This window comes from Mytilus trossulus, chromosome 7 (genome assembly GCF_036588685.1).
Source record: "Mytilus trossulus isolate FHL-02 chromosome 7, PNRI_Mtr1.1.1.hap1, whole genome shotgun sequence".
NCBI lineage: Eukaryota > Metazoa > Mollusca > Bivalvia > Mytilida > Mytilidae > Mytilus > Mytilus trossulus.
In genome coordinates this window covers 64,729,204-64,742,658 of record NC_086379.1, presented here as the reverse complement: position 1 = coordinate 64,742,658, position 13,455 = coordinate 64,729,204, and the positions used below count along the sequence as shown (strand labels likewise).

General features: G+C 31.4%; 1 protein-coding gene across 3 annotated transcripts in view; it reads right to left on the bottom strand.

Moving 5' to 3' along the window:
* The window catches only part of LOC134725572 (unconventional myosin-XV-like), a 132,001-nt gene that overhangs the window by 18,723 nt on the left and 99,823 nt on the right, over positions 1 to 13,455 (bottom strand). For all 3 annotated transcript variants that reach the window (XM_063589505.1, XM_063589504.1, XM_063589506.1), the window contains 14 exons: positions 13,145 to 13,174; positions 8,706 to 8,817; positions 7,841 to 7,944; positions 6,878 to 6,892; positions 4,689 to 5,477; positions 4,112 to 4,295; positions 3,631 to 3,857; positions 2,710 to 2,845; positions 2,150 to 2,271; positions 1,710 to 1,825; positions 1,223 to 1,313; positions 870 to 920; positions 511 to 625; positions 164 to 267 (listed from right to left, as the gene is read on the bottom strand). In XM_063589505.1, coding sequence (XP_063445575.1) covers positions 164 to 267; positions 511 to 625; positions 870 to 920; positions 1,223 to 1,313; positions 1,710 to 1,825; positions 2,150 to 2,271; positions 2,710 to 2,845; positions 3,631 to 3,857; positions 4,112 to 4,295; positions 4,689 to 5,477; positions 6,878 to 6,892; positions 7,841 to 7,944; positions 8,706 to 8,817; positions 13,145 to 13,174 — 2,196 coding nt within the window. The remainder of the gene's footprint in view (positions 1 to 163; positions 268 to 510; positions 626 to 869; positions 921 to 1,222; positions 1,314 to 1,709; positions 1,826 to 2,149; positions 2,272 to 2,709; positions 2,846 to 3,630; positions 3,858 to 4,111; positions 4,296 to 4,688; positions 5,478 to 6,877; positions 6,893 to 7,840; positions 7,945 to 8,705; positions 8,818 to 13,144; positions 13,175 to 13,455) is intronic.

Genomic DNA, 13,455 nt, shown 5'->3' with positions numbered 1-13,455 from the left:
TTTTGAAATCTGTCCAATATTGATGTCAAACTCCAATATATTAAAACATCAATTATGGTGCAATATTTTTTTTTTATATTTTCCTATCTTATGAATATTTCATTTAAAAACTTCTCTGATCAGGCTATTTTCAAATTAGGCTGTTGTTGTATATATAGCTTACCTTAGTATTGCTAGGTGACCTTTCAACTTCATGTCTTTGTAAAGGTTTACAATATTCCTCAGGGAAATAACCTAACACTCCATTTAAAGATCCATACAGCCAACCTGAAAATTAATTTAAATCTGTATAATTGATGACATTAAGTTTTGACAGATATCAGCTGGGAGACTGGGCCTTGCAATATGTTTTCTCTTCCTTATATTGCAACAAAATTCACTTCTACAGTCTAACTATTTGAAAGAAATTGTGCAATAAATCAAGAGTGAAAACTTGCACTGACAAAATGAAGTTTGAAACGAGTTAGAGCCTTAAACAAATTAGTTTGGAATTTTGTTTGGTTTACATACCTCTTTCTAGTGGAAATTCAGCATCTAATAATTTGACAACATCTCCCTTCCTGAAACTGAGGAGAGTTGACTCCCTTGTGATGTAGTCTTTAGAGGCTACAACATATTTATGAACCTGCAAATAAAATGAATAGAGATTCTTAAGTGAAATTATAAATTAAGATTTAGAATACAAAGCCGAACTTTTAGGTATTTTGACAAAATTATTCATCACAATAACAAAATGCTAAATGGAGACGATTTCTACTGAATTCAAAATATTGTAAAACAGAAAGTTATCCAAAAGACCCTCATATCAAATGATTTAATATATTTTTGAATGAGAAAACAAAACAGAATTTATATAAACTAAAACCTACCCTATCTGTTTCCGACAAATACATGTCAATCAGTTCTTTCATTTGTTTTGCCTGAAAAATAATAATCATAAAATAAAACTATTGTTTGTGACATTTATGTTGAAATAATTCTTTCTTTCCATTTGCAGGAGATTTCTCTTCTTTCAATCCGTTTTTTTTTCAAAAAAGGTATTGTGTGCTAAACGTTGTATGCATCCATTTTAACTTTTACATTTTTCCTTATACATTTGTCCTTAATTGGCAGGAAAGACCAACTTTATATTTCGTTGGTTTACGTGCAAGCACACATGCAAATTTAGTGGGTTTTTTTTTACCTTCGAAGATGAATATACAACTGAATATTTAATAATTACCCTGTTGGTATAGAATACTACGGATCTATCTTTGAAGTTTATCTGTGCCACATTTCTATTGTGTATCTGTACATCTATCACATCCTCAAATCTACAAAAGATTGTGACAATAATAATTTAATATACACAAGTCAAAAAAATAGCCATTCATATTTCTAACCATCTTCAAACAAATTGTGAATATCAAACTTAATGGCATAATAAAACATCTTACATGACATAGCCAATGTATGCAGAAGTATATATGATGCTGTATAAGGTTGATATACCATAAATTTGAAGCAGAATGCAATATTTTGTAAGTGGAAAAATACCAGAATATCAGAATAGTTTAAACATAAATTTCAATTTTTGCTAGTGAACCACATGATCTGGTAAAAGAAATTGTACTTAAATCAAATTATTATGGGATGATAATGATTTGTAATAAAAATTGCACAAATTAAGATTTTGAATTTCCTTTTAACAATTCCTTAATGACACTTACTTGAAGAAATCTAATACATCGAAATTATCATCCACCAGTGACCTTTCCCGTCTGAGGAATCTGATACCCGAATGACTTACACCAACGTACTTCACTTCAGAATATTCACCTTCACCCTAAAAATAAAGGATACAACATAAAAATGGGCAGCCAAAATACAGGAATTGAGATATTACATTTCAATGGACATTCAAAAGATTGTTTAGCTTTCAGTAGCACAACTTTATTGAATATTTAAAAAAAATCGTCTTCACTTATACTTTTCAAATCCCTGAAAATACCTAAGGAATAAAGGTTAATTTACAAAAAGTTAGCAGAAAACAGAACTGATCATATTTTGCAATGTTAGCAGTTTCTGTAGCTAACAAAGACTTTTGGATTTGCCTAACTTGTGTCTTATCCCTTTTTGAACTTTACAATTACAGTGGAGGTAAACTTACAGCTACTGGGAACATTCTACAGAAATAAGACGACCAGTCTTTAGCTGTATCTATGATGATTTTCTTCACTTGGTTTGTATGAGGACCGGTGAGGTAGTTTCTCTCATTTATTCCATAGTTTTCTGTAATGAGACAAAATAACAAAAAAGATAAAGTGATGTCATTTTTAAACTTCAATTTGTTTCATTTCTTTATAGCTAAAACAAGATACCTTGTAAAAAGGAGTTACAATTTTCTTAACTGATACTTTTGCATAATTATTGTTTGAGATATTCTTTCATACCAATCAGATAGTTGTTATTTACAGAAAGTGAAAGGAGCAATTTCCTTTAATTTCTTTTTTTCTCAGTCAGAAGATTATTGAACAAATGCTGAAAATATAGAAATACAGTGCGCTCTGTTTTTCAAATTTTGGAATTGCAAAATGAAATTGTGTATCTCAGGACTAAGAATTTACTGTGCCAAAAATGGGATTGAATTTCAGAGACATTCTTGATGATAACTTGAAAGAAAGACAGAATATAAAGCTACGAGAGTCACACGATAAATGGTGATCTTACCCAGCATGCCTCTCATTTTGATTCTGTCATCTTTATTAACTCTCATACACCCTGGATTATATACATCTTGTACAATCTGATCAAAGATTAAACTTTGGGCTGTAGGGTTGTCTAATCTTTCTCTTGGATGAAATATCTGAAATAAACAGAAAAACAATATAAAAATTCTGAAATCAGAATACAAACTAACAGCTTTGAATTTGATCAATAAAAACAAAGCACTATGGGAAAATGTATATGTAACAGCAACTTAAAGATTCTGCTGAGGTATAAGAAAAGTTCAAAAGGCAGTTACAATAAAAGATTTGTTAGGCCTGAGTTTTCTCTAAATAGAATTTTAGTAGTATTTAAGAATATAGGTTTTAGTGCCTGTCCCAAGTCAGGAGCCTCTGGCCTTTGCTAGTCTTGTATTATTTTAATTTTAGTTTCTTGTGTACAATTTGGAAATTAGTATGGTGTTCATTATCACTGGACTAGTATATATTTGTTTAGGGGCCAGCTGAAGGACGCCTCTGGATGCGGGAATTTCTGGCTACATTGAAGACTTGTTGGTGATCTTCTGCTGTTGTTTTTTATTTGGTCGGGTTGTTGTCTCTTTGACACATTCCCCATTTCCATTCTCAATTTTATTTAGAGTTGAAAAGTATAAATTAAGGTGGGATAGTTTATGATCCTTGGTGGGATAGTTTATGATCCATGGTGGGATAGTTTATGATCCATGGTGGGATAGTTTATGATCCATGGTGGGATAGTTTATGATCCAAGGTCTGACAAGTGAGGAATTCAATCCTTCTATTATAAATGTGAAGAAGATTGTAAAAAATTACGTTTGATCTTTTAACAAAATGGTGAATTCTGCCTACTTTTTAAATATCTTTTTAAACTTGTACTCTCAAAGTTAAAATCTAGTTTATTTATTACCTCTTTCCTTGCATTCAAATTCCATGGAGTGTTTTGATAGGAAAGAAATCTCTCTTTACTCTGAGGGTACAGTGGTGTCCTGATTTTCTCTACTGTATGGTAATCAATGATGGTTCTCTCTTGGACTGGTTCTACGTGATGTTCCACTCTTTCTAACTCTTGTTGCGTATTATGTGAAAATCTTGGTGGAGGACTCTTTGGTAATGGAGGTGGAGAAGGTTCACGTTCTAAAAATATATAAAATGGTCATTTTAACAAAATAATAAATAATTCAGAATTTTTGTTCAAATATGAAATTTGTACATTTAAATGAAAATATTTATCAACCAGCTTTCCATATATAATTGACTTATCTTTTCCAACATTTAAACTAAGAGTGTTTATCACTTTTTATGATTACTTTTATCCTATGTAGCTTTGCATCAACTACATGTATAGTTCAAAGTCCAAAAATAACTAGTTTGACTAAAATTACATATACCTATAATTTTTTGGGAATAATGTACAATTTCTTGTCTTGGTGGAGGGGGAGTTGGTGGTAAATCGTCTGTTTGGACCTGGTCTGAGTGTTGTTCCACTTTATTTCCACCTAACTTATTCTCCAGAAGTTGCAGTGTTGCCAAATGAACAGATTCAGCTAGTGATTTGGTTCTTTTTGCATGTTCCTATCAACAAATAAGAACATAGAAATTGCAAACAATGAGACAAAACTGCATCAGGACAGATTGTTTCTACATTTAAAAGTGTAACTGTTAAAGAACAACATAGGCACAACTGGTGCACAAATATCTTCAATTTAAGAGCAGGTTTCTTAACTGGATATAACTGCAAATTAATCAAATATTACACATCTTTGTTTGATAGTAAGATTAAAGTGTGAATATTGCAACCTTCTTTTTTGTTTCGAGAATGTAAAATGAAGAATCTTAATTATTTCAAAACACAAGTCTTTTGTTTTTATTCTGCAAAGGATGATTTTTCCTGATAAAATCTACATATTTTTTTTTTTTTTAATTTTCTGTAATAGTAAAAAATCTGCTACAAATGTATAAACAAACCTTCTTTGGTTCTTGAATTTCTTGCTCAGGTTTCTTCCATTGTTTTTTCCCTCCCATCCTGTCGTTTAAACTTCTCTCCACCTTCTCATCAATCTCCAGACGACCTACTTCACGTTTCTGTTTTTCCTCTCTATCAGCTATTGGTGGCCACACTACACGACCAATCCTTACAGTTCTAGCACGACCTGATTTGTCTGTAAATGAAAATGTTCCTTTTACCCTATCAAAAGTATCTTCTGTAAAAATATTTGCTGGCGGGGGTGGTGGAGGGGGAGGGGGTGGTGCTTTGACCTGCATCCTTGGACTGATTAAATCTTGATCCTGGAACTGCATTGGAGGTGGTGGAGCATGTGATATAGGCATCCTCGAATGACTTTCATTTAACTGTGTATCAATATGAACCTTTTGTTCCTCTGGCACATTATTTTGCTGTCCGAAACTTTTGTGCTCGGTTCTACCTTCGAACTGAGATTTTATTTTGTATACTTTTTTTGGTTGTCCTGACCCATTTTCCACATGTGATACAGTCATACCACTGACTGATACTGGTGGCGGGCCTCCATTGAGTCCATTCATCTGAGGACGTGTGAATGGGGACACCCCAACAGAGCTCATACTAGAGCCTGGACTGACAATATTCTGTGGTCCCTGCCCCATCATCTGTTGTTGTAACAGTTGTTGTTGTGCTGATTGTAGAAGTTGTTGCTGTTGTTGTTGTTGATAACGAGCCTGCATTTGTGCTTGAGCCTGAGCCTGGGCCTGAGCTTGTGCTTGGGCTTGAGCCTGTGCCTGAAAGAGAAGTCGGATATCCATATAATATCAAACATTTAAAAGTATTTTTTTTTCTTATCAGAGTAGTATTTATTTTTGAATATCTGATAACTTAAAAATTGTAACAGAGTTACCTGCCTTGTCAAAGGTTTTTATACAGTGTGAGTCCATTAGATAAATATGATATTCTATTAAAGTTTTTACAGAAACTATTTGAAAATACAACTACATATTTTGAGATTGTACAGTAACCATTTCAAAGTAGACCTGCATGTGTGTAAATTTGTAAATTTGAACAAGTTGGACTGTGTTCTTTAGTAAATAACAAGCTATATATCCTAGAACCATACAAAGGTATATTCTATACACACAAAAAAATGCATTTTGCTACAGGTTCAATGATATAATAAAAGCAAATAGCTGTTGATTTGAATGTCAGCATTCCTGAACAAATGAATTGTCACAAATTTCTAAGAAATATATAATTATGTCATTGGTCACTTAATTAAGCAGTCAAGCAATTGAGAGGCAAGGAATATTTTACTGTTAATTGTAAGTGCTTTTAAGTTTGTACTAACTGGATGTGCTTGTTTAACTAAGATGAAATATGATGAATCTTCAATCTGTTAACATTATTTTAATGTAAATGGATTTTTGAGACAATAGTTTTGATTAATATAGCTACCGTTATGCAGCCTTATAGCTAATTTTGTAATCACTATTAAGTTATATTTTCATAGCAAATATATGTGGCTCATGCTACTTCCTTTCAAATTTGATTATCTATATCTGTAATTCTATTACACCATTACTGACCATGCAAACCATGAGGGCTAAACAGCCAGTCAAGGTCATTGAAAACCACCCTAGTAGTAGTATTACACCAGAAACTCTCTCTTGAAACCAGTCACGTTTTTTTTTATTTCAATCATAGCCATTTAAATCAAAGCTCATGAAGTGACCCCCCATTTACCTTCCCTAACACATTAACAAAGAAGAAATATGGTTAGGTAAAATAAAATATAGATTAAAAAAATTGAAATAGGAGGTGCACAATGGCATTGTATGATTAAAAGTATGAAAAAGTTAAATTAAATTTTGAAAGGCTTATGGAGGAAAAAACAGATTTTACAAGGTATAGTTCAGAGAAATGTAGCTCCACCAAAACAAACAATTATTCAGAATATGAAAAGAAATAGATGTTAAAGTACTTCATTTGAGAAAATTCTGTGAAAGTTTCCTATTCTTGTTTACCAGCAATCAATGATTTCAAAAGTTATTATTACTAAAAAGCTTTTATTGAAATTAAAAAACAATGACCAGTTGCAAGAAAACTTATATGCTAGTAGTATTGGAGAGTTTCAACTCTAAAAGTATAAAGTACAGATCTAAGGGATGATAATGATAAAAAGGTCTACCTGATTACTAGCATTCTGTTAAACAAAATAAAACATCATTTTATTGTATGGCTGATGACTTTTGTAAAATCCACACAAAAAGTATATCACAATTTACACATAAGATACTGTGGATTCATTTATTTTCTCCAGTACTTTTTGTGGAATTAGGAAAAATACATTTTTGTGGATACTTGATTTCATGGTTTTGCTAAAGTCTGCATACAAGGCCTATTGGAAATTTGGTTTTGTTCAACAGTTTTAATTGTTCAAATTGAAGTTTTCATACCTAAACCAAAAAAAATCCTATTTTCGACTAGGGCAAACCCCTGAATGGTAACACTTTATAGACCTGTTGTTTTTTGTCAATAGCACTAAAATAAAAATTTGAAATCTTTAGTTTTGGATTGACAAGACTGATAAAAGCTATTAAAAGGTTCTGGTAGAACAAAAGTGGATGTGCATCACAAATTAATCTAAATCAAAATAGGAATACATCTACTTTATTTTTTGTGATGAATTGAATTAATAGTTTTCAATTGATTTAATTCATATACAATAATCTGAGTCTTGCTCAAAACCACACTGGACATAGACACAATTTAAACATAGTTCATGTCTAAAAGCAAATACACCAATCCACAGCAAATATTTTACAAAATTGATGCTTTCACAAAAACCTATTATAATATAAGAATGTCTAGCAAATTCACTCCTTTATTACATTTGCTTTCAATTCATAGTACCTCTTTCAGTGCCTGAAGACCTTTACCAAAGACACTCTGCAAGATAATCAAACTTTATTTTTCCTTATCACATTGCCATAAGATACAGACTATCTGTTTTGTTTTTCTTCAAGTGGTCCCTTTTGTAATTAGAGGAGTGATAAAACATAAAACCCCTTTTACTGAGAATAATAAAATTAATTGAAACAACAATATTAAAGAGTACAAAGATCTTAGCCATACAAATAGCTTAACCTACCATTTGACTGATGTAAGCCTGTAGTAAGGCTTGTTGTTGTGCTTGTTGTTGTGCCAGCTGCTGAGCTGCTAACTGCTGTTGCATTTGTAACATCCCCGACATATCTGTAAAAAAGAACAACTCTTTTAATCATATATATAACTACGAAATACAATTACTTAAATTGAGGTAGTTGTGTTGTTGTGCCAAGCATTTCCCCAAAGTTAAAGAAGAAATGAAAGGTGTTGAACACTCATTATAGCTCATCACTGTCAAACTGCAGACCAAATATGAAGTCATTTTGTACTATGAACTGGAAAAGTATTAATCAAGCTCATCCAACATTTTTTTTTAAATTTGAAGTACCAGCAAACAAGAAGTATGTGTCTATCAATTACTAAAAGTTTTATAACTTTACAAACTCTATCTAGCTGCTGACCAAATATGACATTATTCTAATCAGAGAAATCTTACAGAGATGACAAAAATATATAGAACACATTTTCTCAAAATTGTACAGCTTACCATAAGCTTCAATATTCTTGTATGTTTTGACAAACTTTAAATTACTTGACGTAAATCTCTAGTTGCAATCAGGTCAATGTTTCAGTTAAGATTTTTGCCAATTAATCTATGACTAGCTTCATTTGACATAAAAAGAGTTTTATTCAAAGTAAGACTTTATGAGTTACAGAAATAAGATTCTAGTTTTAGATTAGTTATACACTAGTATCTCATGGGATGTTGTCTCATGAACATCTATATTTGGCCTTCCTATTCCTACATCTACTACAAACAAAGTGTAACAAAAAGGGACTGTTGTCCCATGATCATTTATTCTTGGACTTTCTTTTCCTACATCTACTAAAAACAATGTGTAACTCACCTTGAGGGAGCTGTGGTGTATGGCCCCCTGGACTACTCTGGATAGGTATTCCTGCAACACCAACATTGCCATTCACAAACAATGGTAGAGATGATGGAGGCTGGGCTTGGGTCTGAAAAATAGTTTACAATAAAATCTTTAAGACAATGTTTAAATTCAGCAATTTATTTATATGGTAAAATTCAAATAAAAAAAACCAAATGCAGTGATTCAATGACATTCCATACTATGTAAGGAAAGACTTCCTCTTAAACCCTTAAACCAATATCGTGAATATTGTATAGGTTGCAGTCTTGTAATTGACTGCTCCATAGGCTTACATGTTAAACAGCTGATCTTTGAAAATAAAAAAATAAAAAATGCTACATAGAAAAAAAATTTCAGGTTCATATCATGTATGTACTAATGTGAAATTGTGATTTAATCGAAAAAAAAGTGGGAGTTGCCACGAAGAATAAAAAGTTACGCAATCCTGAAGTCAAAACATTTTTTTCTACTTTCTGTTTGCTATTTTTACTAGGCCGCACCACTTCCAGTAAACATGATATCCTTCCACTTTCCTGGATTGATATACCCAAAAGATGCAAGATTTTTTTTTAAGTCTATATATATGTTTCAATTCAGCATAAACTTATAATCAAACAGAAAAAATTGAGTTCAGAAAAAAATGCACTATTTTGTTTCCCTCCATGTTTTGACATGCACCGGAAATTGGAGTTGTAATACAAGACTGGTACCTATACACAGCAACTTTAAAGCAATTGATACAGAAAACTACAATATAAATGCAAATTTTGTTACTAGTTCAAAGAAGTCTGTAAGACCCAAATTACAAATTAAAAGATAGTCAAGTTTGATGTATGTAAGATTTTACTGGTACTAGCACCACTAATGGCCATGATCCTTTCTTAATTCAATGTGAATTATAATACCATGAGTTTGGAATTACGTTGGAATCTATTTCAATGTTACTGCTGAGGTAAATCAATTTGTTAACAGAATTATATTTGAACTTAAGGGATTTGATACAGCAATTCCTTGTCAAACCATGTGGCACTTAAAAATCATATGTTGCTTAATGACCTGCTGACCTTGAACTGTCTAGTTTAATGTAACTTAATTTTTATAATAGAATTAAAAAAGTCTTCACCTATAATGTATACTATTTATAAATGACCATCATTGAAACTTTCAACACAGGTCAAAGGTTATAAGAAGTCATCTTGACAGATGACCTCAATGACCTTGACATACCCATTTAACCTAATTTCCATTACACTACCTTCATGTCAAAACTGTCATTGACTGGAGCTCTGGGATAGCAACAAATATTAGGATGGATTACCACAGAAGCCTTAGGGTCTGGGAGTGTTCAAAAGAATACATCTCTTTGATGTGTATTGAAAGATGAATGAACAGAGAAATAAAGTTATGTCAGTTGTCAGATCTTTAATCCATCTTATATAAATCTTTCTATCCCTCCAAATCTTTATTTTGGTATTTTACCTGAAATACCACATTTTTTTCTGTGGGGCAAAATATAGACATCGTTCAGTTTGATTGTTTTCTTACAAGTTTAGCCATGAATTAAAAGTGTGTTACTTTCCAAATCTGTATTTTACATTGACATACAATGTGAAGCCTAGATTTTTCAGATTTACAATACAGACAAACATGACATTTCATTACTCAAATAATCCCATGTTTGATTGCATTTACAAGTATTTGTTAGATTTACCTGATACACAGTACCAAAAAGCAATCTTTCAGATAAACACAATGAAATAGTTCAAAAGTAAAGTCAAATAACCACAATGAAAGAGTCCAAAAGTAAAGTCAAATAAACACAATGAAATAGTCCAAAAGTGAAGTCAAATAAACACAATGAAATAGTCCAAAAGTAAAGTCAAATAAACACAATGAAATAGTCCAAAAGTGAAGTCAAATAAACACAATGAAATAGTCCAAAAGTAAAGTCAAATAAACACAATGAAATAGTCCAAAAGTGAAGTCAAATAAACACAATGAAATAGTCCAAAAGTAAAGTCAAATAACCACAATGAAAGAGTCCAAAAGTAAAGTCAAATAACCACAATGAAAGAGTCCAAAAGTAAAGTCAAATAAACACAATGAAATAGTCCAAAAGTGAAGTCAAATAAACACAATGAAATAGTCCAAAAGTAAAGTCAAATAAACACAATGAAATAGTCCAAAAGTGAAGTCAAATAAACACAATGAAATAGTCCAAAAGTGAAGTCAAATAAACACAATGAAATAGTCCAGGAGTAGTCATTGAATGAAATGTCTCAGATAAACACAATCCATTATTCCAAAAGTACAGTTGTTGCATTAATTCTTTCAGATAAACACAATCAATTAGTCCAAAAGTACAGTCTTTGCATTAATTCTTTCAGATAAACACAATCAATTAGTCCAAAAGTACAGTCTTTGCATTAATTCATTCAGATAAACACAATCAAGTAGTCTAAGACTACAATCATTGCATTAAAGTTCTGACAACTTTTGTTAATTCCAACAAAGATATATATTTACATAGGATAGTTTTTATAAATGTCTTTGTGACATGTGTTTCAAAAAAAGGTTCTTGTGGTTAAAACACGATTTACAAATAAAACAACAATTTTCAGCTTGAATAGTTCTACAACATCGAAACATAAGTTTCTTGTCAAAATTACATTAATATCAATGAATTCATTTCAGTTTATGACAAGATGACTAAAGGCTGTTTGATTAAAACATATATGACACTTTTAAATTGCCCTAAAAAATTAAAGAATGAAATATTTGAGAATTTAAACAAAATATTTCTATTAATGGCTCCTATTTTCAGAGTTCCTGCAATGATACTGGATATGAAAAATTAGTAGATATTACACATATTAACTGATCTTTGTGGCCTAAAACTAAAGGAATAATTTATTTTTGATTTTAAAAATCTAATCAAGTAAATACTATCCTTGACAAAACTTATAAATCAATCAGGGGATGGCAAAACATTTTATACAAAATATATTTTTCTCAAATTGCTTACCATGTCCTTCATATTTGTAATTCCCAATACTAAAGCTTGAAATCTTTCATATAACGGTATTAGTAATCCATTGAAACAAGTTTATAATGTCACTATCAGCAGTTAATTTTTCCTTCCAATAATTTACGAAACACTTATTAATAAAATAATATTGTCATAGAATAGGTGATTAAAAAATTAACATCCCTTCATAGTATGATACGGCAACACTGCACTGTGGATGTGATAGATAAAACTTGTAAATGACAACACAAGATAGTTTTGTTACACCCAATCAGAAGAGCCTGCAGCCACTGCTTTATTCTCATCTGTAAGATGGCAGCTGATTTGTCATACATGGATAATACCAGCGGTACTTTTGGTGGTCAAAAGATCACAAAACGCATCAGTGACTTGGATTGTGATAAGCAGACGGATCATGACTGCACGTTATTTAAATTCTTTCGTCACTGCTCATCATTTGTTTTTTCATGAACATTTTATAAAACTTATACATGTTGTAATTTTACATGCTCACTTATCAGAAAACAATGATCTTAATTTATTCGTAGAAACATTTCATACGACATTTACTCTTTGTACAATTTTGCTCTTGGCAAATATGAAATTTCTGATATAGTGAAAATTTTGATGTCCCATTGATAATTGTCTTAAGGGTGATCCATATTTATTTACATTTAGAATAATGAAATCAACATGTTGACAAACTTATAAAACTACATAGTCTCACGTCAAAAAATATGTCTTAATCAAAAGCCATTATGTCTTACTGTGACAGTTACACAAAAATTATCAATGTTCACAAGTTGTCTGCTAATAATAATCACCTAGCAGTCATCACAAGTGAAAGCAGAGACAGTTACAAGCATTTAACATGACTCACGTAAAAGTACTTAAGTTTTTACAGCAGTTTTTATACAGATCTGACCTATAAAATGAGTCTTTTACAAGAAAATGTACCAGATGGCTATATTGCCATGTTTTGATCCAAAAGTAACATTGTTAAATTTAGATTTTACAAGCAAGTGACTGTTCTGTATGCAAGGCTTTTTTTTTTAGAGGCAACTTAAAACAAAACAAGTATGAATGCATTTTCATGATATGTATATTCCTACTTGCAGTTACTGAAGGAAAAAGAAGGTGTCTAACAGATATGTCAATTGAGAATTAAAATGTGGAATTTGTCAAAGAGACAACAACCAGACTAAAGAACAGAAAACAACAGAAGGCCACCAATGGGTTTTCAACACAGTGGGAAAAGTCCTGCCAGCTCACACTTAACAATGAAAAATTTAAGGTATCAACAAACAGAAATTAGGTGTCTGACAAATCTGAAAAGTGCTCTTATCATGCTTATGTTACAACTCATCACTTTCAAACTCCTTACCATATATGAATTCATTCTGTTCATTGGTACCTAGGAAAGAGTAGCAAATATATTTGATGAACCAACTGACGGATAAGAAAAATTCAAAAGGCTGCATGAGTCAGGGTTATTACTTTAAACAAACTTCATCCAAAACAAGTTTTTGATTATTGATTTGATCAGTTACTTAAGTGTCTACACCAAGGCTTGATTCTGTGACCTATTAGGTGTTTGTTTTTCTCTTTTAAAATTGTCATACAGTTGTTGCACTTTATTGTAGCTTGGGACAGTATGATTTTCCTCATTGTCGAGTATATACTGTTATCTGTAGT